The 24,360-nt window shown below is 34.7% G+C and overlaps 1 protein-coding gene and 1 non-coding gene across 9 annotated transcripts in view; both read left to right on the forward strand.

Moving 5' to 3' along the window:
* Nucleotides 1-24,360, forward strand: part of CCDC91 (coiled-coil domain containing 91) — a 357,464-nt gene that overhangs the window by 293,623 nt on the left and 39,481 nt on the right. For 7 of the 8 annotated variants that reach the window (XM_049625214.1, XM_049625210.1, XM_049625213.1 and 4 more), the window contains one exon: nucleotides 2,646-2,759. In XM_049625214.1, coding sequence (XP_049481171.1) covers nucleotides 2,646-2,759 — 114 coding nt within the window. Of the gene's footprint in view, nucleotides 1-2,645; nucleotides 2,760-16,630; nucleotides 16,673-24,360 lie in introns of those variants that run through there. The other variant, XM_049625215.1, reaches the window with a different exon arrangement.
* Nucleotides 19,036-19,143, forward strand: LOC125920491 (U6 spliceosomal RNA). The gene has a single exon (XR_007457081.1). It is a non-coding gene; the product is annotated as a U6 spliceosomal RNA (small nuclear RNA).

Raw genomic sequence — 24,360 nt, forward strand, 5'->3', positions numbered from 1 at the left:
ATTTCTAATTGAGGGGTGCATGGGTAGTAGTTGGTTGAGCATCCAACTCTTGATTTCGGCTCAGGTCATGATCTCATGGTTCATGAGTTTGAGCCCCACATTGGGCTCTGGGCTGACAGTGTGGAGCCTGCTTGGAATTCTCTCTCTCTCTCTCTCTCTCTCTCTCTCTCTCTCTCTCTCTCTCAAAAGAAATAAATAAATAAATTTAAAAAATAAAGAAATTCTAGCTGATATTTAATGTGGCATGGACTTGTCTTTTACATTCAAATAATCCTGGTCTACAGTCTCTGCAGTTCTAAAATTCTAGAGACCCTGAAACTTAAAGATTGTTATAACTCAGCTGTTGGCAAACCCCAACCTGAACTAACATGAAGCTTTTTATACTTTTAACTTACCCACACAGTGTGAATGCTTACTCTTTACTACAGAACTGTTGATGTGTTGTATTTCAGGGGGCTTAGTAATATTTTTGCATTTCCAAGATATGAAAATTTTCAGTTCAAATCAGTGTGAAACCAGTAAGAATTGTAATAGTAGATGATTTTATTTTAAATAATTTTGTTTTCATTTTTATCTTTGAAAAATTATCATAGCTTTTCAACTTTAATCTTTCCAAGTCATTAAGGAAACAACTTAATAGTCTATTTTTTATAAATGGAACTAAAGCTCAATGTATTCAGTGACTAAAGATAAAATAGTAACCATTTTCAAAGTCACCGCCATTATAAGGATTTTCAGATTTGTGACTTAATTTTATATTTTGGATAATGAATACAAAAAATTATGAGTATATCAATATTGAAGTGGGAAGAGGAGATATGATCAAGCAAATGATAAAATGATATGTATACTGCTTATATTTCTGTGAAAAATGCTGAATATCACATAATAATCTTTTAAAAGTACAGAATAAATTAGATGTCATTCTCCCTCAAACAATGATTTTTAAAAATGGGACTAAAGTTTATAAGACAACTGTAAACATATTCAAACACAAAATTCATTCCTGTCTTTATCCTAGCAATGAAATATTTATACTTAGCTTACAAAGACCCTACACTATGTTATTTCTACCTCTCACAGATGAAAAATGTTGTCGACGCACCTGTTCCATTCAGCGGCCCCCCTTCCTGTTTTGATTATGACCCCACTTGTCATTTGGGTCACATTATGAGACAGTTAAAATATCTGACATGTTTGCTACAATGCACTTTCATTAAAAAAAAAAAAAAACCAATGGGACTAAATATAATCAAAGATGTAAAAAAATAGCCATTTCCTTGGGCTGCTATTGGGGGGAAAAATGTGTACAAAATGTCAGAAGCTGTAAGAGAGCTCAAAAATTATATCCTTTCACCAGAATGATTCTACTTCTTGGACTTAGAGATATCTAATATGCTTCACAAAAATACATATATGAGTGTTCATCACTGCTTTATTTTATTAAAAACAACCAAAATACACATGAATAAGGATTGATAAAATAAATTCTTATACATCCCTGTAATGGAATATAAATCATATTATGGAGGAATATATAATGGGTTAAAATATTCAAAATATATTTGGAGTGTAAAATGCCAGAATTAGAAAATAGTATGTACAGTTTGCACCCCACCCTCTTTATACCCAAGTGTGAAGATGTGTGTGTATTGTTTTGTGCTAATAATTTTCTGTATCTTCAAATTTTCTGCAGTAAACATATTCACAATAGGAAATTCTTAATATTATTTCATATTTCCTGGGTTATTTACACATTCCTAAAATTATTTGGGGAAAAACTAAACAAAAACAAGCATACACCACAAAGTGAAGAGTCATCAAGAATAACAAAATGAAGCAAATATCCCTACCAAAGTTCCAGGCATTTTCTAACTGATCGCCTGTAAAAGAAGGATGCTACCTATATAGATAAGTGGAAGTTAACAAAGTCTGTTTTGTGTCATTCGTCCAATCCATCAAATGCTATTTTAGCAGACAATATACTTCTTGAAGTGTTATACTTCTTTAACTTTAGCCTTTTTCTCCTTATCTGAAATTCTGAAATCTCTGAGGTACTTGATTATAATTTCAGTAAAAGAGGAAGTACCACTTTTCTCCCTAGATTTCTCATTTCAACTATTAGCACACAGGGTGGAATTTTTACCTCTTATTCATGGTGTCCAGCTCTCAACATCTTAACCTGGCAGAAGTAACAAACTAGCTGTAAATCTTCACCCAGACCACACTTGATTACTGTATGATGGGAAAATTAAACGTGAATAAAACAGCTAGAGCATTAGGGTGTTCTTGGAAGAATAAACACAAGTTGGAAGTCTTATGTGGATAGTGCAAAGTACAGGAAGGCAATCAATCATGTAAACATCAAATGAAAGGTTGGTGAGGAAGCCATTGGAGTCTGTCAGGCGCTCCCTGCAATAAATGGCTTATTCCATTTCTTTTCCCTTTCACTCAGTTTAGAAAAATGAATTCTGTAGAATCTGCAATATCCTAGAAGATTTTGTAAATTCTTATTCCTGTTTAAAGATACGCTTTTGAACAGAATGAGCTCAACCCATTGAAGAGGAGTTTTAGTTTATATAAAAGGGACACAGACATGTCATAGTGCACACCTCCCTGACTTTTTCTCCTCCTCCCACAAACAGGAAACTGTTAAGGCAGCAATAATAGAAGAGCAGAAGCGAAGTGAAAAGGCTGTGGAAGAGGCAGTGAAAAGAACAAGAGATGAATTGATAGAGTATGTAAAAGAACAGAAAAGAGTAAGTATCCCCTGAAGGGTTTTCATTTGTCCTTCCATAAACTGAAACATTGCTTTCATACAATAGCAGGACATTAAAAAATATTTATGTCCTTTGTCAAGCTAATTTAAGAATCTCCAAGATTATTTTTCTGATATAATTGTATATTCTGATAGTTGTATCTTTAAACATAAATTCCATCTGTCAACAAAAAAGCAACACTGAATAACTTCCTGCTAGACTTCTAGAAGTGACCTATATATAGCATTTCCAACTAAACTACCTCATAAGAAGAGTAGACAGTTTTAGATTTTTAGGTTTTTTGCCATAATATTGTTAATTTCTTACACTATTTGTTGAAATTTACATACACCCTTTAGGCCTTCTATGTCAACACCACTGTGGTTCTAGTAGACTTCAATACAGTTAGCAAGCTAAGGCTCTTCTGTCATAGTTCCATTTCAGAAACATAATTCAGAATATACTTCTCAGAATTCAGATTACATATTGAAGCTTTTCAAAATGTCACTTCAGTGCATTGTGGTCATTAATATATGGGTTTGAGCAGTGGCCGAAAATAATGAGTCAAACGTAATTTGTAGTCTTTACAACAAATCTTTAGACTTCTTAAGTAATAACCAAGATAAGATACACTTAAGATGTTTAATATAATATCTGTAATAAACATATTCTATTATAGTATATAATAAGTTACATAATAAATTTTCTTATATATGCAATGTTTTATGTTTTATTTGTATGTTTAGTATAACATGTTATATATTATAGATGTAACATGTAAGGATTATATAATATCAGGTATAAATGTGTAATATAAATATTATGTACCATTTATCCTGTGTGTTATATAATATAACATATAATAAAAATATAAATAAAACATAAAACTGTGTGTGTATGAGGAAACTTGACACATGATATCTAGATTTAATCGGTGATCAAAATGGCAAAATAAATAGAAAATATAAGATTATGTTTCAATTGGCAGTAAAGTGGAAGGCCAGAAGTACAGTAAAAAGTGCATGACACCGGGTTAATCACACACTCTTAATTTGAAGTCAAATTAGGTATGATACAAAGAAAATTCTCACCCCTCAATTGCTACCATTATGTTTCAACAAAGGAGAATTTGTTAGCAGAGTACAAATTGCTAATTAGGCTTTCTAGGTAAATCATCCATTCATAGAAGCATTTTGTATGGGACTAAATTTTTACACATGTTATCCAGGTGTCTTTAAAAGCAGTTTCACCCAAATAAATTCAATAAAACCAATAAAGAGGTGCTTAACCTTCTGAAGAGAAAACTGAGCCAAAAATAGTCAATTGACTTTTCAGGAAGTGATATATTCTCAGAAAACTGCTATTTCCATATGTATCCCCAGAATGCTTATTTTAAATCGTCTGGTTTAAAAGTAGTCATGCAGCAAAGGAATTATAGATGCTTTCCACATATGTACAGCAATTGCAGTAGTGAAAGAACTAGACTTCAGATAAATTCAAGATGTCTTGTGGGTGCATCCTTTTTTTTTATCAGGTTTTCTTAATAATATATGACCAATCCTTACTTGAGTTCTAAATCTGAACAAGAGATTATAGAACAAAGCAAACCCATTTATACCATTATTTTAGTATTTTTGTATTATTTAGTATTTTTTATCAAAATGGGAGATTTTTCTTAAAAAAATCAAAATGATACTACTTTCTCATCAAAAGGAGTCATGTGGCTGCCATAAGAAATATTTAAAATGAGAGCAAGAAATGCCTTTATAGGAGTTATCTGGTCTCTGGTAAGCAAAGTAACCCTTGAAGACAACTGACAATGAACTCTGCCACTTTAATCTGTATGTTCTTATGAATCGTATTAAAGGATTACTATTCATTTGTATTGGGTAAACCAGTTCTCACGTGTAGAGACATTCATTAAATAACAGCAACAAAATCATGAAAGCATTTGACTCTGTTTGCACCAAAGTTCTACTTCTTTATGCTTGTTCCTGTATATGGTAAGGAGAATACACCTTACCTTACAGAATTGCTATGAGCTACTACGTATAATAAAATAGAATAGCTAACGTAAAAATTCAATAATGTGTGCTATGATTTTTATCATTTTCACTGCATTAAGGAGAAGAACAAACTCTTAGTAGCATTATTTTTTGTTAATTAAAAATGTGCATTTTAGAAAGTTTTAGAAAATTTCTTCTGAAGTTTACAGTGTGATTCTAAAAGTTTATTTTACTCTTGTTACTAGAATCACAGAAGAGTAGGACTGATTTATTCAGTGTGCAAGTAGGAAGTTTATTACTTCCACTTGGAGATTTGGGAGTTTTTTTTTTTTATAACACATTGTGGAATACTTTTAACATTTGAATGTTTCCATCTCTTCAAACAGAAAAGCTATAAAAAAGGAAAATGGATAAAATATCTGAAATGGAGGACCAACTATTTACTAGACCTCTTTTTTATATAACTTTTTAAGAATTTCGATTCTCTATACTCTTCTTCTTTCCAAAACTGTATTTCAGTGTTTCAAGTTAATTTGTATGAATATCTTTGGGCTTGGAAATTTTTCACAAAAAATAAGATATCTCATAGCTTACAAAGTCATAGTTAGAAGAAACAAAAGTTTTTTAGCAAATTCATAATCTTCTAGTCTCTTTCCAAAAGAGTAAATTAGGGCAACTCATCTCTACTTCTTCCTTTGTAAGATGGATTTCTATTTGCATCAGAGAAGAACACTTTTCCAGAACGAAAATTTTCCTTTCTCCTCTCCAGCTTTTTTTAACTAGAGAGTCAACTTGAGATTTTTAGCATTAGACACCTCAAAAGCCCTATAGACTTTGGTTCCAACTGGGCTTACATTCCAGTCTGTGAAGTAATCTTCCCCTTTTGAAGTTTTCAGAAATCTTTGAAGGAAGAAGTCTAATGTTGTGTTAGTTCCTGTCTTTATATGTCTTTTGTCCTAAACAATTTTCCCTTTGACATCATCTTACCCTTACCAGATTCGCTAAACGGCTAAAATGAAGACTCTTTTCCTTACATCTTTCCTTTCAGTTTTTTGCTTTTAAGAGACAAAGAAACACAGAAAAATCCAAATGCTTAACTTTTCAAATAACTTATAACTTGTCCTACACGGTATAAGATTCAGTAGAATCACATTATCACCATAGAGGGTAACATTGCTTTTTCCATATATCTGCAATCAACAAGTTTTTAATCAATTATCCAATCCTTTTAAGTATTACAGTTATACTAGGAATTAGAATTAAAATTGTACAAGAATTAGAATTATACTGAGAAAATGTCTTATAAACACCATTTACTAGTCTTTCTTGTTTCAAATCAATGGAAGTGTCACCAAATTTTATAAATACTTTTCCTCTGATCTGAGCATCTTTGACAGAACAAAGGGGCTACCTATACATGTACTAATTAAGTGAATTATAATTTTCATTGAAATTGGGGCACCTGGGTGGCTCAGTCGGTTAAGCGTCCGACTTCGGCTCAGCTCATGATCTCGCAGTTTGTGAGTTCCAGCCAGGCTCTGTGCTGACAGCTCTGAGCCTGGAGCCTACTTTGCATTCTGTGTCTCCCTCTCTCTGTTCCTTGCCTGCTAACACTCTGTCTCTCTGTCTCTCTGTCTCTCTCCCTCTCTCTCAGAAGTAAATAATCATAATAATAATAATTTACACTGAAATTGCATCCTAAATTATTTGCTAAGTTGGCTACATGGTACTTATACTGTTAGTCCAAGTCATAATAATAACCAAAAATTAGTATGGAACCAAAATATCCAAACAAGGAGAGCTTTTTAAGTGATCAATCAGAAAAATAATTCAAATTGATAATGGATCTGTCCCAGTGATAAAAATGCCTTCCTTTTAAGTATTCGAAGTAATAGGGTTTTTTTTAATCCTCTGTAAAGTCTATCTTGTTAAGCCCAGAAGAAATAATGATTATATTGAATTTGCAGTCAGCATGCAATTGAAAAGCTAGTGTTTTGCAGCTTTAGCTCTTATACGTTTTCTATCAGTTGATGAAAAGTATCTAATTTTTAAATAATCTTATAAGTCTTCTCTATAATTTTTAGAGCCGCAAAGAAAAGATAAATAGGATCATCTGCAAAGATTTCAGCAGGGTACCTTCAAGTGTAGTGCTTTGCATTGGAATGTATTTCATTAAAATTTAAATTTTGGTTTAAACTCTCTTGAATCATTATAAATTCTATATTAGAGATTGCAAACTAAAGCTCAAGGTTCAAGTCTGGTTTGCTGTTTGTTTTGTAAATAAAGTTTTACTGAAACACACAGCATACCCATTCATTTATGTAATGTTTTTAGCTGGTTTCGTGTTGCAACAGCAGAGTGGTTTGAGAGACTATCGGGACCATATAACATAAAATATTTACCATCTGGCCCTTTATAGAGAAAAGTTCATCAATGTCCATTCTAGACCATCAAAATCATCTTTTGGGGAAAATTTCTTCCTGTCAGGCCTTTAAAATATTTATTCTTTCATTGTGCCTCATTGTAACTAGACAATAGAAATTCCATAGGTGCCATTCTGGAAAAGATTTCTCTCTCGATATTAATTGCCAGGTAAGGTATTATAATATATCAAATCTTGTGTTTAGTGCCAGAAACTTTATTTTAGACTAAAGGAGATTGTAGAAAAATGAGATAGGAAAGACCACATCCCTTGACTCTTCCCTAGGGAGGAGGAATTTGTGGTTTATAATGACCTATGGCCCTTGGAATAAAATGGAGTGTTCCAACCCATCCCACAAGTTAAGACTGTTACACATGAGCTTGCTATGAGGGAGGAAGTGTGAATAACATTCAGCAAGCAACAACTACTCACAGCCAAGCAGTGATTCCTAAAAAATAAAATCTTGTCCAAATGTAATAAAAGATTATTTTTTTTTCCTCTTAACCAGAATTATGGCCTGTGTTTTCTAAGTCACCTCCAGGAAAATAATCTTCACTTTAGAGGATCCTTTTAATTTAGATCTTTAGAGAAGACTAAGGAACAATTATCTTACTTCAAAGTTTTTGTGGTCAAGTCATTGTCAGAATTTCTTAATTTTAAAAGGACTCTTTTAATCCAGTTTTGCTATGTATTCTTTAGTGTTTGCGTCCCAGACTATTTATTAAGAGTTAGTATTTGGCCAAAATGAACTCTCCAATCAGTTCTACAGTTACTTGACTTAAACATGATTTCAAGACAGTTATTTAACGCCTTGTGGTGCTTGACTTTTCTTCTCTTAACAATATGGAAGTTCCACTGTCTGATCTGTAATGTCTCTTACACCTCTAAAATCTATCAACATTGTATGTAACATTTTCCTTGACAACTGGTAAATCTTTCGAGAGGCTTCTAAGTCTTGGTATAAATCAGTTGCATCATACTAGTGATTTTATGCATTATTTATGCATTAATGTGGAAAAGGACACTTTCGAACATCCCCCGGTCTTCTGCCTCATTTTCAATGATCTGTCAAATTATTACAATGACAGTTGGCTTCATTCTTCATTTTCATTCTAATTAATTAGCCTAATTAACTTGCTCCTACTCATCCTGGGGTAGGCTGTATCATCACCTATGCAAGAAGCATCTGCCCTTCTAACTGTACATTTGGGTATCATGTCAGAAAATGCTTCTGTCTGATCAAGGCCTAGTAAGTTGAATGTACCCTCACATGTACTTGCTGCCCTTTCAGTCGTACCTCATTTTTTAATGCCAAAGGGAATTAAAGCTTCTGCACACAACCTGTATTTTAAGTTCATGCATAAAAAATTTACCTTCCAAATTTATAAAATTTCACCCATTTCAAATGGCACAATAACAAATAAATAGGTAGATAGATTTAGAAATAGCCAGTGCAAATCATTTTGCCACCTGATATTTCACTAGCTCATAAATTTATCCTCTCTAGATATAAAGAACAGAAAACTTAATTCAGAGGAGGGTTAGCGAAACCAGTGAGGTGAATAGGTTTCAAAAGTTTATGTAGTTTACAGAGGTGTGGTCTAAAAAATTATTTATTTTTTTTCCGTCTTGCAATCTTTGAAAATTTATTTCATACAGTATACCTTAAAATAAAATTTATTGCCATCCTTCACTTTATATTTTAACAGTCTTCTTGACCCTCTTTCTTATTTTGCTATACTCAGTTGCATAAGAATAACCTTAAAAAAATTTGCTGACATGTGAATAGTCATGGTCTCTGGTGAGGGAGATCACTGTTGATCATTTCCATTTCAACAGTGGAGTAATTGAAAAGATAGATACAACTTCATGCTTCATTAAAGCCAATTACTATATCTGTTTCAGGAAATAACAACATATGTTCCAACTTAGAATTAAAATAACAATTTAATTAAGTACACATAAGAACTAATAGGTATACCAATTAATGTACTCTGTTTGGGGGATAGCATTTTGTTTAAAGAAAAAAACTTCTAAATCAAAGTACAGTAAGTAAATACTTCTGTTGAGGTCATTTAGAATCTAAAAATGCTTATCTCTGTTTTTGTGTACCAACTTAAACTATTCATTTAAATAATTATCCAGTCACTTCTCAAATTATCACAATGACAATTGGCTTTATTCTTCAATGAAATGTTTTAACTCTTTTTTAAATACTCAAATGACTTTTCTCCACCAGTACGCTATACCAAAGTTCTTAAAATTTAGATGGTGATAAGAATTGATTCAAAACAAAGATAAATCAACAAAATGTCAACTTTGAGTCATAGCTTGTGTCAGTTAGGAATTGACACACCTGATGGATATACTATCATGGAAGGCCTATAAGCGAGGTATAGCATTTGAGATGGACCCAACCCAGTGAAGCTTTTACTCAGAACGTCTGGATATCTCATAATATAAATGGTGAGCAACTGGTCAAGAAGGAAAAACCAGAGGTCAGACCTAGAGGAAGCAGTAGCTATCAAAGGCCTCAAAATTGAAATGATGATAACAGTGATGATGAAAGCTAATACTTATGTACCATTTACCATATTCCAGGCACTAGTCTAAGGAGTGTGTGTGTGTGTGTGTGTGTGTATTCATTGTTAAGAATATTATTAGCCACCAAATCATAAAACTAGAAAGTGATAGTCTGGCTCTGGAGCCTGAGCTGTTTACCAGCAATCTACCTATGTGAGCAAGATACAGCAATAAAGAATAGCAATAAAGAATTATCTTATTATGATATGACTGTTAAAAGAACACCTAGAAATGTTCAGCTTAAGTGGAATTGAAGTTGTTGAAGTGAAATGTTCTGTATCAGAAAACAATACAAAACAAAAACCATTTATTGAGTGCCAAGTTTGTCCAAAATATTATGGCAGCTGCTTTATTTACACTGTTTCACATAATCCTCCAAACATCTCTGAAATAATATCTGCTGTTTGCAGACAAGGAAAATTGAAAGTCAGTGATATTTGATCATGGCGCAAGATCAGTAAGAGAGTCAAAATTTTAATTTGGTTCTGTCTGACTGCAAACCATATAGGGAGATGCCCCAGTAGCTCCTTAAGTCTGATTAGATAATTTGCTTTCTGCATTACTTTTCATACAGTAGTCTAGGATTGTCAGTTTCTCCACTAGCAGGCTTTTAATCCCCTTTCTACTTTTCCAGGCTCTATTTGGATAAATTAAATAAATTAGCTCCATCCAGACAAATGAGGAAGGAAAGTAGAAAAACAAGGATAGTGTACAGTCATACAGAGTTCACTTGGGAAATTGCTTGCAGTTATGTATTGCATACAATTTATAAGTTATTTTTAAGTAGCTTTTTCACCTACTGGGAACTTCTGAGGACCCTAACAAAGACTATTGGTTTAGATAGCTTAAATATTATTTCTGCAGGGTTTTAAGATTTGATTTATATAGCAAAGAAGACTGATATTTTTCTAGTTGGCGTGACCATGTTAGGTAGTAGTAAAAGATTGACAAAGTCTTAAAATGAAGTTTTATGAAATGTACAACATAAATTAAGCTGTGACGTTAAAACCACCACCAGCTTATGTGATAGCAGTGATAAGGTAACGATAACTTTGCTTTGTCTTTTTTAAAACCATTCTAGCTCTATTATTCCAGGTGGTATTATCTCTATCTTTAGTTCTCATAAAAGTCTTTGTGGGTGTATTCCAGGAGTTAGTACACATTTCTACTCACATACAGGCTAATGCCAAACTCCCTTAAAATTATACTCCTGTAGGAATTAAAAAGAAAACTAACATGTCAGATTATTTCAGTCCTTTAAAATAGATCCAAATATACAAGTCATTATTGCAAACAAGTTTTTATGTAGCAAATTAAGAAAACTGAATCATGATCCCAACATAATCTGTTTGAAAACCAATTTTGTTAAATTTTGAAGTTAGTTGGCATGGATAATACTTTTTTACAAAAACTTGATTTTATATTATTTTAGCACAGAACTAAGTAGTATAATCCTAGTATTTACTTGTCTGACACTTCTCAATGGCTCTTGATTCTTAATTTAATCTTGCTAGATAGAAGAAATTGTCATTTAAAAGAAAGATGCAGTGTTCGAACAGTAACAATTCAGGCTTTGCACTAATATCTGCAAGAGTTTCTTGTAAAACATTTACAAATAATATAACTTTCTCTTGTGTACTTTGAACAATTGGCTATAGAAATTATATCTGTGGGATTGTAGACTTACTCTATAATAAGTTAATGTTCTTTATATTACCTGCATATTTATGAATATCTGTTGTTTCCCATTCTTTGACTTATTTTTTAAATGTATAAATAATTAAGAGATGAATTATTTTTCATGTGCTACTTTTTAACTGAAATTCTTGAAATGACTATTATTTCCTTGTCAAAATTTACTTTCAGTAGAAAGGAGATGGTATTATTACCAAAAGACACTAGTAGTTTTTACATTTAAACTACTTGATTTATTATATAGTTGTTTTCCATCATATGTATCTCCTCGGCCATCAGTTCTTTCCTTTGAAAAAATAGCAAAAATAACAATTTGGTTTGTAACTAATAGTGCCTTGGAAACAGCATGAAAAAATCATTTTCTAAGAGATGCGGTATTTTTCTTCTCATATGAAAACAGAGAAAACCTCCTTGACATTCTGTTCGTTGCTGATTCATATGCACTGACATGACCTCTCTGTGCTCCTGTCTTGCTCTGGAAGCTTTGTGCTCCCTCTTTAAAGGAAGGCCAATTATTTAATACATGTGAACTCTAGTCTGTAACAGAGAGGAAGCAGATACATCATTTATTATCATCACATTATTTCTGAATGAAATCCATTAGATTATGGGTGAATCACATGTCTGCCTTAGTCTTTGACTAGATTGTCAGACAGTTTTTCTTATTTTTTAAAATAAAGAATACTAAATGGATAGATAAGACATAATTGTACTTCTTTCTCTGGGATTGATGCAGCAATGTACATCTCTTATTTTATCTCCTTTTAAAGATATTATTCTGTATTCTTTTTCTAGTCATTTTTCATCAATTCTCCTCATCATTGATTGGTTCAGTTGAGATTCCATGCATGAGATTCCATAATCCTTAGTTTTATACATAAAGGTGCAGCATTCACATGAGTTTACCCCTTAAGAACTAATTTTTATCGTTGCATCCCTTTAACAGAAAATTTGCAGTTACCCTGATTAAGATCCTATAAATATCTGACAAGTTGTTGGTCTACTTGAAAACTGTTTATTTTTAAAATTCAGATTGAATTCCTAATTTTAAGCAGTAGAAGTTGACTCTGACTGCTTAAGCAGAAAAAGCAGTTTATTTATTAAGAGGTTATTGGGATGGGAAAATGGGCTTTGAAATTCAGCTTCCAAAAGCAAACCCCAAAACCATGACATAGAACTGGCCTCATGAGGAAATCTCATTGCTGCTGCTTCCCCACCAAACTCCCCCCAAACTTATTGCTTTCACTTCCCCACCTAACACCACTTGTGTATCACTGACTGCATCTCACAGCCTCTGGCTAAATCTCTGCCTCTACCCTCACCAGTTAAAAAAGTCCCATGTGGAGTTTCATTCATCAGATTGCTCATTTCTTACTGAAATCTCATGGGTGTAAACCGGGTTGGTAGACCTTTGATCACATGTCTGCCTATATACTGGGTACAAAAACAAGCTAAGAAAATACTCTTTGTGCATTCTGTCTCACAGTGACTAAACTTATAAGCATAGGATATCTCCTGATATGTTAAGGGTTTTTCCAAAATGCCAAAACAAGAAAACATGACAAACATACACTATCCTACATTGCTTGGCTATTCAACATCAATTTATATATACCCTTTGCTAATACTTTAACCTTCAAAATAGACCCTTCTTCCATACTTAACAATATTAACGGTAACATCAGGTAAAGTAAGAGCAAAATACTTCAGCTATCCCTTATAAAAACAAAATGTGTTCACAAAGGGAATGGCCTGAAATCTGTTGCAGCAACCTACCACAAGGCAAGTATAGCTGAGAGTGTGAGTGATCTGATCATATGATCTCTGCTGTAAGAACTTTCTCAAGTCTCATTCCATATATGTCACAATCACTTAATATGGCTTGCTACTGAGCATGCCTAATTTAATAGTTCAGTGAATCAGCTAAACCAAGTTCATTTGGGGCAGATCAGGTCACATTTATTTTTCCCACAGTCCAACATACAGACTCTAATAGGACTTAGTAGCAAGCTAAATGCTCCTTTCCAAAGGAACAAATTTCCTGCCTGGTGATGTTGCTCCAAAACTTTAGAGATCTCAGTTGGGATTCCTCAATCAGAACTTGCCACAGGCTCCATCTAGCATTTGGATAAAATATTGGCAGTTCTAAGTACATTGAATCAGTAGATCATGAAGGCCAGGTAGATACTCTGTGGCCCGGATTAACTAGGAGGGCTCCTTTTTCCTCTTGTGCCCACTCATACCTGGGGGCTTTCAGGTCACTTTATAAATAGGTCAAAGCAAGATTCCCGATGTGATATATATTACTTTCAAAAGACACATGCCACTGCGCCTCTTTCTTGGTAGCAGGAGGCACAAGGCACAGTTACTTTTAACTTTGTAGAGGTTATCCTGATACACTTAAGATCACTGGGCCCTCAGAAACTTCACCGAGGTGTAGTTCTTATATATTCATATAATGTGTCTCCCACCTTACTACACTTATATTAGACTTATAGATGTGTTTAACATATCTGTACAAAGAATCCTGAATACTTATTACCTCCAGCTTTCCAGGTCCTGGAGACATAATGTCATCAATATAGTTGTCCTATGTTTTGGCAAGACAGTAATGGTCTTTGTGAAATATATTGCAGTTCAGAGCCAAATAATTTATATAACCCTAAGATAGAATAGTTTATTGCTCTATGAAAGCAGCTGTTACAGGTGTTCTCTCTCTGTTGGGAAAGAGGAAAAAAATCATTTGCAGATTAATAGTCATATACCTGGTGCTGAGAGCTTGAGTAAAGAATGTACATCTGCAATAGCAGCTGCTTATGAAATCACTATCTGATGAAGCCTCTGGTAATCTACTATCCTTCTCCAGTGCCATTTGTATACTCTGTGTGTTTAAGGTCCTAGTGGGCTGGATGTGAGGCAGATTCAGGGTAAAACTCCAGTCATCATTTGATTCCTACAATCATCCTTTGTGACCACTAATCCACAGTGGTATTCTAGGTCCCTTGTTTTTTAGGATTAGTTCAGAGCTGTTATACAACAGTACTCAAAAGACCTGGTATTTCCCTTTCTTCAGTGCAGTTACCTTGATGAGAAAGGCCAAGCTCACAGTTTACAGTTTACACCTCTGATGTCATTACAAGCTGTATCTTTAGGAACTTGCATTCTCTTCTTTGCTCAGAAAGCTCTGAGTCTGCAAATAATTGACAGGACTAGAAATTGGAAAAGACGTTATAAATTTTTGTTGTAGTGGCTCAAGACAGGCATCTCTTCATTAAACCTGGGAATCTTATAATTTTATTAAGTTGGAATTTTTTGATGCCTATCTGTTATATGGATCATTTGATCAAGTAGCCAAAGCCAATGGTCAGTGTGGGCCAGAGCATTCTGATTACAACTCAACTCCATGGAAAGCAGCATGAGCACTTCTGGTCTATAAAAAATGGACAGTGTTGTCCACCAGTGCTGGCTTTTCCTTCCCCGGGAGCATTAGGGAATAGTTGTTCGCTGCGATTTTTGTCTTGAACTGAGAAGTTAGAATTGTGAACATTTCATTATCTTTTTTAAAGCTGTGCTATGGAAATAAAAGCAAGTAATTTTGTCTTCTTCACACTCTTTATATTGTTGTTCCATATTAGTAGTCTCTGGATCTTCCGAAGTCTTGCCTTCATTGATCACTTCATTTCAAGTGACTGTAGGTAATAATTTTTTACTTGGCTACTATGCAGGCTGCCAGATGTTGCTTTTTAATTTTTTTTTCTCTTTCAGAAAACTGGCTGGAATTTTAGAGCCATCAGCCCTTAGAGAGCCAGAACTAACCATAGATCTTTCTGATATTCCTGAGGTTACATTGCCTTCAGCCGCTGCTTAGTAGCCATTTAGTGTCAATCAGGGTTTTTCTGGCTACTTAAACAGTAAAAAAGCTTATTAAAAGGAAATTGAGTAGTTGACCAAATTGTTGAAAGCCGGAGAACCAGGATGAAGGTTAAGCTTCCGGAAACAATACCAAAACTACACCACAAAACTTGTTCAAAGATAAGTCCTTCTTCGCTGCTACATTCCCATCAAGCACCAAAAGAACCCATTGCTTAATGCAACCATTGAAATATCCAACAGTTGAATGTGTCTCATCCATACGAGCAAAACGGTTGGTCTACAGAGCTTCCTTCCTCTTGTTCTTTCTGAATCAAAGTCTATTACAGTCAACTTTGATTAGCAGAGCCTTGGGAGTAGAGCAGGTTAGATAACTAAGTTTTCTGAGTTTTACCTAGGGGAGTTATACCTCATAAGGCTAGAAATTCATCAAACACAGGAAGGGTATCAAAAATCAGAGAACATTATAAATGGCCACTACATATTTTGAGAATTTTTTCCAAGTTGCTATGGTTACTGTAGAAATATTTTTCCAGCTTTTTAGTCTCATGGCTAATTCTAAATCTGATCCTTTGAAGTCAAACTACATGGGTTTCATTCTTACTAAATCAGGACTTTAGCAGTCGCCAGGTTCATCAGACATCTTGTAGAAAGTTTGCCACTTGGACACCACAAGTTCATACTTTCTCAAATAATCTGAGGTTTCTACAGTTACGCCTAAGTGATGTGACACTATTCAGAGGATATGCAGTATTTGGATAGATAAGGTTTTTGTTCCATGTATTTGTGCTAAAAATAGATAGTTTTAGAAGATATATATAAATAGATTTTTTTTAAGTTTTAGTGATTAAATTTGTTCTTGTGTTAACCAACAATTTTTACCTTTGGTAATTTAGGGACATCTTTTATACATTAATTATAGTACTTGTTTTCATAGAGTGATGGCCACAAAGATTCCTGAAGTAGAAAGAACTTGATTAACTTGTAATTCACCTAGATTAAATTTTAGTTGTCTCTTGTGTCCTTGGAAACATCTTTGTTCTCTGTATTTACTTCACGCTCTTATCAGTGGATCTATTTCTTCTAAATCCTCTCCATTTTCTTGCTGTCAAGCCTGTTATCCATGACCTCTGCTATGTTTTTCAACTCTGAAGAAACTAAAGAAAATAAGAAACTAGATAGCAAAGTACTCTTTGTCATATTTAAGTCACATATGTTCTAAGTCTGAAAAAGGAGAATCTTTAGTCCCTAACTGTGTAATAAATATATAGGTTTTGTTCTGTCTATTTTCACAGGTCCTTTTTACTTCTGTCTTTGTTTGAGATTGTGGGCTATAGAAGATTATGGCTGCCCAAACCCTGGCTGCCAGTCAGAACATTATTATACTAGTAAGTTTCAACATTAGATCCCTCCAATCCATTTGAGGCTTTTCCAGATAATGTTTTCCAGCCTAGATAATTTTCTGAACATTGGAGTTGAAGTACAATATTTTAGGATAAATCCTATATCCAACATTCAGTGTATGTTGGGATCGATTCATTAAATGATCCCACTATTCTTGACACCAAGATTTTTCAAATTTTCATATTTTTCACATGCATAATGTGATCATTACCTTGTACCAGGAACATATTAATCATAGTTTCTTTGCCATTTTACAAGAATTTTAATGTCTGCTTTTTATTCATCTGTGGGGACATTTGGCGTATAAAATAACTTTGTTGCTTAGTTTTTCCTTTATAGTTTAGAGTGCTTATTCATTTAAGATTTAGTGTGACTATAATATATTCAACACTTCGCTTTTGTCCTCAATATTTATTCCATTCCTGTGGTTCACATTTTCCTCTTCTTATGTATCATGTGTTGAAAATGAAAATATCTTGTCTGGGGTGGAGCTTAGCCACTGGACTAAACAAACATGCTCTCCTTCTGCTCTTAGTTGATTTTAGTGGTTAAATTACTAAAAAATCCTGTTAATAAAAAAAGAAGTTTTACATCTACCTTTTTTTATTGTGTACTTTAATAGTTAGTAAAAGTCCCTTCCTTTCAACTCTCCCACCAAAATGCAACTTGTTCACTCATATTTCTTTCATGTTTAAGACTCTGACATTAGTAGTCAACAGATTAATGAAAATAGCATAGACTTTCAAGAATCAAAGTTTTTGAATTTAGTGAAAGAAATTAAACCACTTGAACACAGTTTCTAAAAGTCAGAGGGTATCTGTTATGGGCTATCCAAGGTATGTTCTTCTTACATCGATGGCAGAAGTGCAAGAGGGGAAACCCAAGAACGTGAACAAGTTTTTGACTGTGTCACCTCTGACATCTTGTGGGCCAAAGCAAGTCATATGGCCATGCCCAAGGTCAAAAGGGAGAAAAGTATATTCCACCCACTACTAGGCCAACCATGTTGCACAGTCAAATTCAACACCAGTGGAGTGCAAAACTAATCCTCCCATGGAGGTGGAGAAAAAGAATGGGTTAATGGTTGCCAAACAGTAATCTAATCTACCAAATAAACCAATCTCGGCAAGCTACTCTCTCTTCTACTAACCTTACTTTATCGTATCATGATTCCATTTTATTTTCTTCTTAGTATATAACATTATCTGAAACTATTTGAATAGCTTATATTGCATTTTTCATTCAATCATCAAATATCATCAGAGACCTAATATGTACTAGGAAGTACTCTAAATACTAGAGATGCATCAATTAAAAAAACACGGACAAAAATCTGTATTAATTGTCTATCTCCCTCATTAAAGTATCTTGTCTATTTTGTTCACCACTGTATTCTCAGTATCTCAGAGTAAGCTCGGCACATAGCAGATGTTCAAGAAGATTTTGTTTTGAGGCACCTGGGTGGCTCAGTCAGTTAAGCGTCCAACTTCAGCTCAGGTCATGATCTCATGGTTTGTGAGTTTGAGCCCCACGTTGGGATCTGTACTGACAGTGCAGAACCTGCTTGGGATTCTCTCGCTCTTGCTCTTTTGCTTTCAAAATAAATAAATTAGAATTTTAAAATGAAAAGAAAATTCTGTTTCATGAATGAAGAAATGCCATTAAACATTTATGTGATATAACTCCATTTGTTCAGATCCTCTGCTTATTAGGCAGCTTTCTGATTATGACTTGTTTACAACACAGGGAAGTTTTTACACAGTCTGGTGAACTTGACTTACTGTGACTCTTTTGAGAGAAAGATTTGTGCTTAGTATTGTGGAAATCTGAGGTCTTTACCTGCACAGCTAAAAACCAGTCCTTCAATGTAGTAAACTCACCATGGTAAAATCACCCTGAGAAACTTAGAGAGATACCATTGGCTAAGTATACTTTTAATTCCTTTCTAAGCAGATACATAGCAAGCACAAAGGATATGTGAAGAGTGAAATTAATACCATTACCAGGTTTTGAATCATGGAAAGCTGTGCTACCCATTTGCTTTGGGCTTTTAAAGCTCTGTTTCAATAACTTTTTCTCAGAATATGTATATACTGTACAAAACTAAGAAAAAACTTAACAAAGGATTGTCAGTAGATCTATTCCATAGAGATTTGAACTGCATTATCAACAGTCAGCACAGGAATGTTCCCAACTTCCCTCCCTGAAGCTGTAATTGTTTTATTTCTACACTCAACCTATTAGTGTCTAATAGTGTACGGTCTGGCCAATTTGACATTTAAAATAAAAGCAGTTAGTGCTCACGTCAGCGGCACATACACTAAAACTGGAACAAAACAGAGAAGATTAGCATGGTCCCTGTGCAAGGATGACACATGAAATAAAATCAGCAATTCTCATATATGCTGTAGGTTCTTAAGACTTTCTCATACATTAGGGTGTGAAAAATATTAGATGCCCTTGATAAAGTCTTTCAAGAGCTACTACCATCTGCTAAAGAATATACTATGATTTAACTACAGGAATTTTTTTGTTTGTTTGTTTTTAATAATTTATTGCCATTTTAGCTAACATACAGTGTATACAGTGTAGTCTTGGCTACGGGAGTAGATTCCCATGATTCATCCCTTACATACAACACCCAGTGCTCATCCCAACAAGTGCCTTCCTCAGTGCCCATCTCCCATTTTCCTGCCTCCCCAACCACCCCCCCCCCATTTCCATTAGCCCTCAGTTTGTTCTCAGTATTTAAGAGTCTCTTATGGTTTGCCTCCCTCTCTGTTTGTAACTTATTTTTCCCTCCCTTCCCCTATGGTCTTCTGTTAGCTTTCTCAAATTCCATATATGAGTGAAAACATATGATATCTTTTTCTGACTGATGTATTTCATTTAGCATAATACCCTCCAGTTCCATCCACATTGTTGCAAATGACAAAATTTCATTCTTTTTTTATCACCAAGTAGTATTCCATTGTACACCACATCTTCTTAATCCGTTCATCAGTTGATGGACATTTGGACTCTTCCCATAATTTGGGTGTTAACTACAATAGTTCATGATAAAATATAAGTGATTATGAACTGTTTGATAGAATTGGTGATGTAGCACTGTTGAAAAATAAGATTTTGTACAATATTATACCAATAAAAAATTTCCCAACATTTTTATTGCCAACAGAGTATTATTGATTTCTACTGTATAGATTTTACATATTCTATTCACTCATTAACAATTGCTGATTTAATATTTATATAGTGAGTATATACTATAAGTAAGATAGACATGATGTCTACACTTCCAAGGATTATAGTCTTGGAAAAACTGTAGTCTGGGGAAAACCAGAAATTGCCACCCATGTGAAAGTGCTGAGACAGAAGTGGCACAGGGTGCTATCGAAGCACCTGGAAAGATGACCTAATGAAGTCCTAGTGGATCAGAGAATCCTTCTCAACATAATGATGTGTAAGCTAAAACTTTAAGGATTACTTCTCTCTCCCTATATCTAATATATAGGGATATCTATCTTTAAAATATATCCAGATTCTGGGGCGCCTGGGTGGCTCAGTTGGTTAAGCATCCAACTGTTGGTTTCGGCTCAGGTCATGATCTCATGGTTCATGGGTTCAAGCCCCACATCAGGCTCTGTGCTGACGGCACGGAGCCTGCTTGGGATTCTGTCTCCCTCTCTTTCTGCCCCTCCCCTGCTCTCTCTCTCTCTCTTTCTCTCTCTCTCTCTCAAGAAAAAATAAACATTAAAAAAATTAAAATATATATATATATATATCCAGATTCTGACCACTTCAATTGCTTTCACCACTGCCCAAGCCACTGTCAGCTCTTGCCTGGACTTCTACACAAACCTCCTAACTGGTATCTTTACTTCTTTTTTTTTTATTTTATTTTAATCTTTGTTTATTTTTTGAGAGAGAGACAGAGTGTGAGTAGGGAAGGAGCAGAGAGAGAGGGAGACACAGAATCTGAAGCAGGCTCCAGGCTCTGAGCTGTCAGCACAGAGCCTGACGTGGGGCTGGAACTCACAAACTGTGAGATCATGACCTGAGCCAAAGTCGGACACTCAACCGACTGAGCCACCCAGGCGCCCCGACTGGTATCTTTACTTCTACACTTGCACTGAAAAGTCATTTTTGAAACTTCGGTCAGATTATATCACTCCTCTGTATAAAATCTTGAAATGAGTCCATGTCACTCAGAGGAAAACCAGAGTCATTGCAGTGGCCTATAGGGCTCTACGTCATCTTGCCTCCTGTTTCTTCTCTCATCTCCTGAAAACACCAAACATAACAGTAAAAATACTACAACTTTTTCACAGATTTTTAGTGTCATACAATACTCAATTCAGTGTTTTCAAAATTTCACTAAACTCTGGAAGTTGGAAAATGAGCCTCATGATTTTTTTTTTTTTAATTTTTTTTTTCAACGTTTTTTATTTATTTTTGGGACAGAGAGAGACAGAGCATGGACGGGGGAGGGGCAGAGAGAGAGGGAGACACAGAATCGGAAACAGGCTCCAGGCTCCGAGCCATCAGCCCAGAGCCCGACGCGGGGCTCGAACTCACAGACCGCGAGATCGTGACCTGGCTGAAGTCGGACGCTTAACCAACTGCGCCACCCAGGCGCCCCGAGCCTCATGATTTAATAAGTAGAGTTAACTATGCTGTGTTTCAGATTTCACCTACATATTATTTTGAGGTCTCTTTTTCAGCTCTGACAGACATTGAAACCAAGTGTTGGGGTACCTGGGTGGCTTAGTCGGTTGAACATCCGACTTTTGATTTTGGCTCAGGTCATGATCTCACGGTCGTGAGATCGAGCCCCATGTCAGGTTCTGTGCTGAGCGTGGAGCCTGCTTAAGATCTGTTCCCTCTCCCTCTGCTCCTCTCCTCTGCTTGTATGCATGTTCTCTCTCTCTCTCTCTCTCTCTCTCTCTCTTTCTCTCTGCCTCTCAAATTAAAAAGTAAAATAAGTGTTAAACTACATCTAGAGTCAAATTGCTGTATCAAGATTTTCAAATACAAGGAAGCATTATTCAATTGCATTATCCTTTTTTAAATAGTACTTATTTCATAACATGTATAACATATTCCTAGAAAAATGCAATATGTGTTCATAAATTAAGAAATAACCATTTTGTTGGGCCATGGACGTTCTATTTTAGACCAGTGGTCTTTTCCACGCTTATGTCTAAGAAAAGATAACCATAAAGATTTTTTAGAGAGCCATTATAGTAAGGAGAGCACTTATTTATTGAGAAAGTTGCACTGTTTGTTGAAGACTCTCTATTTATTGTTTCATTTCTCTTAATTGGAAGACATGTTTGAGAGAGAAAATGAAGATGGAAACAGATGCAAAATAGTTGTCATAATTGATTTGTACCACAGTTACTTCAGTGCTAAGTTTCAAGTTATTTTAAAATATACCTCACTCCTTCAGACCTTTGATATAACACAGGGTGGTGTTTTTTCTCATTTGTTTGGTTTTATTGTTGTAATGTTGTTAGGAAAGCTATAAGCTTAGGAACTATAGCAGAGAGCCAGTAAGACTCTTAAAGCAATTTAGAAAATAGCTAGATTGCTTAGGGAGTAGTCAAAAATGAAATATCTTTTAGAGCAACAATGATAAGCTATTTACTTTTCTAAAGAACAGGATTGAGATGAAATTCGTGAGTAAATTCATTAGTAAGTCAAATATCATATTTATATGATGCAGAAGTATTATGAAATCTGATACTCATTTTTGAGAACTTATGGGATGATGAGTCTAAATACATGTTTTAAAATGAGTGCATTGTACAAGGCAGCACACAATTGTTGTAATACATGACTCAGCTCAATGATAATTGCCCAGAATGTTCACAGAAGGGAACATGAAGAAACAGGGCAGACTGTGTAAAGACCATAGTTCTTCATCTAGCACTGCAGAATTGTGGCAAACAGTGCTAATTACCTACATAAAATAAAGTCTCTCCTTCTGCTGAGTTAATAGGATTCCAGGGTTTTTAAAGGCAGCAGTGTATACAGTCACAGACAGCTTCCTCCTCAAACTCCTCTTCAGTCTTTAGTGGCCACATAACCCAGTTCTGGCCACTGAGGTGCTAAAGAGTCTACTGAGTGAGGTTTCTAAGAAGTTTCTTTTTTTGGTAAAAACTGGCACTCCTTTGGCAAGTATGCTTTGCTTTTCCTTTCACTTCCTTCCTGTTTAGTACATAAACTAATACTTGAGGATGCAACAGCCATCTTATGATCAAAGGGAACTGTATATATATATATATATATATATATATATATATATATATATATATATTACACACACACACACACACACACACACACACACACGCACTAAAGAGCCCCATGCAAGAAAATAGTCTGTTCCTGGACTGCTTACCAGCTCTGGACGGCTTACTCCCAGAGACCATGGTGCATTAAATAATAAATCCTTCTTTAAGCCACTGTTTGTCAGATTTCTGTTGCACACAGCTAAATACACCTCTGACTGATAAGAAGGGTTGGAATTTAGATAAGAAAAAAGAAATGAAGGACAAAACCAAGCATAGAAGTCACAAGTGACAATAATATGAGCACCTAATTCAGAATCAGAAATGGATGTTACTTATCTGAGTACAATGTAAAGACTAAGGCCTCTAAAGTTTGTATTGAATCATCTGCTTTTAAATATATAAATTGCCTTATTTATTTTGGGGGAGTATTTTAAATTTTTTATTTGTTATCTATGCATTATCTGAAAGACATGGCATTCTTCTCTCCATTTTCCTTAAATGGAGGCAGAATTCCGTAAGTCCATGCCTTTAAGTAGTCATTAGTCCATAAGTCAAGTGTAGACTCCTGTATGCTTTTCCCCATTACTTAAAGACCCCAATTGTCATCTCAGGTAAACCCTTATAACAATTTTACCTGTCTTCCAACAAGTTTACACCACAGAAATGATATATTCAGATAAGAATTAGTCACCTGAACTGGTTGTAGTTCTCAGCAGCATTGTGACAGAGAGCCAATCTAGGATTGACACCCAGTATTAGTTCAGTGGAATCATATTTTTAAAAGCATGGTGCCATCTCTTAGTTTCCTTAGCTATAATATAGCAGCCTCTGATTTAAACTAAGGAAAACGAAAATTCTCAAAAGTAGTAAAATATGCAAGGTAGTGAGTGTTTTAGCTTATTGTACTTGAACTGAAAAATGTCAATTTAATGAAAGGAGAAAAACTTTGCTTGTCCATTCCCATGTCTGGGCTATGGCCTCCCATCAATTATGCAAGCCTCTGGTATCCTTTCAACAAAATTTCTTTTTCTAAAGTTAGCCTGATCCAGTTCTATTGCTTACAACCAAAAAACCCTACAGATACAGAGTAACTATATCTTACATCTGCATATATCCTATAACTTCATAAAAGTAGTTAGCATTCATCTGGTCTCTGGTGAGAAAGCGCTAGTAGAGTTTTATGTAGGGAATAGTGGGAATCACAGATGCCTCATTCCTCTGCTCCCCATGAGAAGTGAACAAATGATTAGATGCAGCTTCACACTGAAGAACATTACTCTGTGTTCATGGTTGAAATTAGCACCTTCTAAATCTCATAGCAT

Source organism: Panthera uncia, chromosome B4, assembly GCF_023721935.1.
Source record: "Panthera uncia isolate 11264 chromosome B4, Puncia_PCG_1.0, whole genome shotgun sequence".
Taxonomy (NCBI): Eukaryota; Metazoa; Chordata; class Mammalia; order Carnivora; family Felidae; genus Panthera; species Panthera uncia.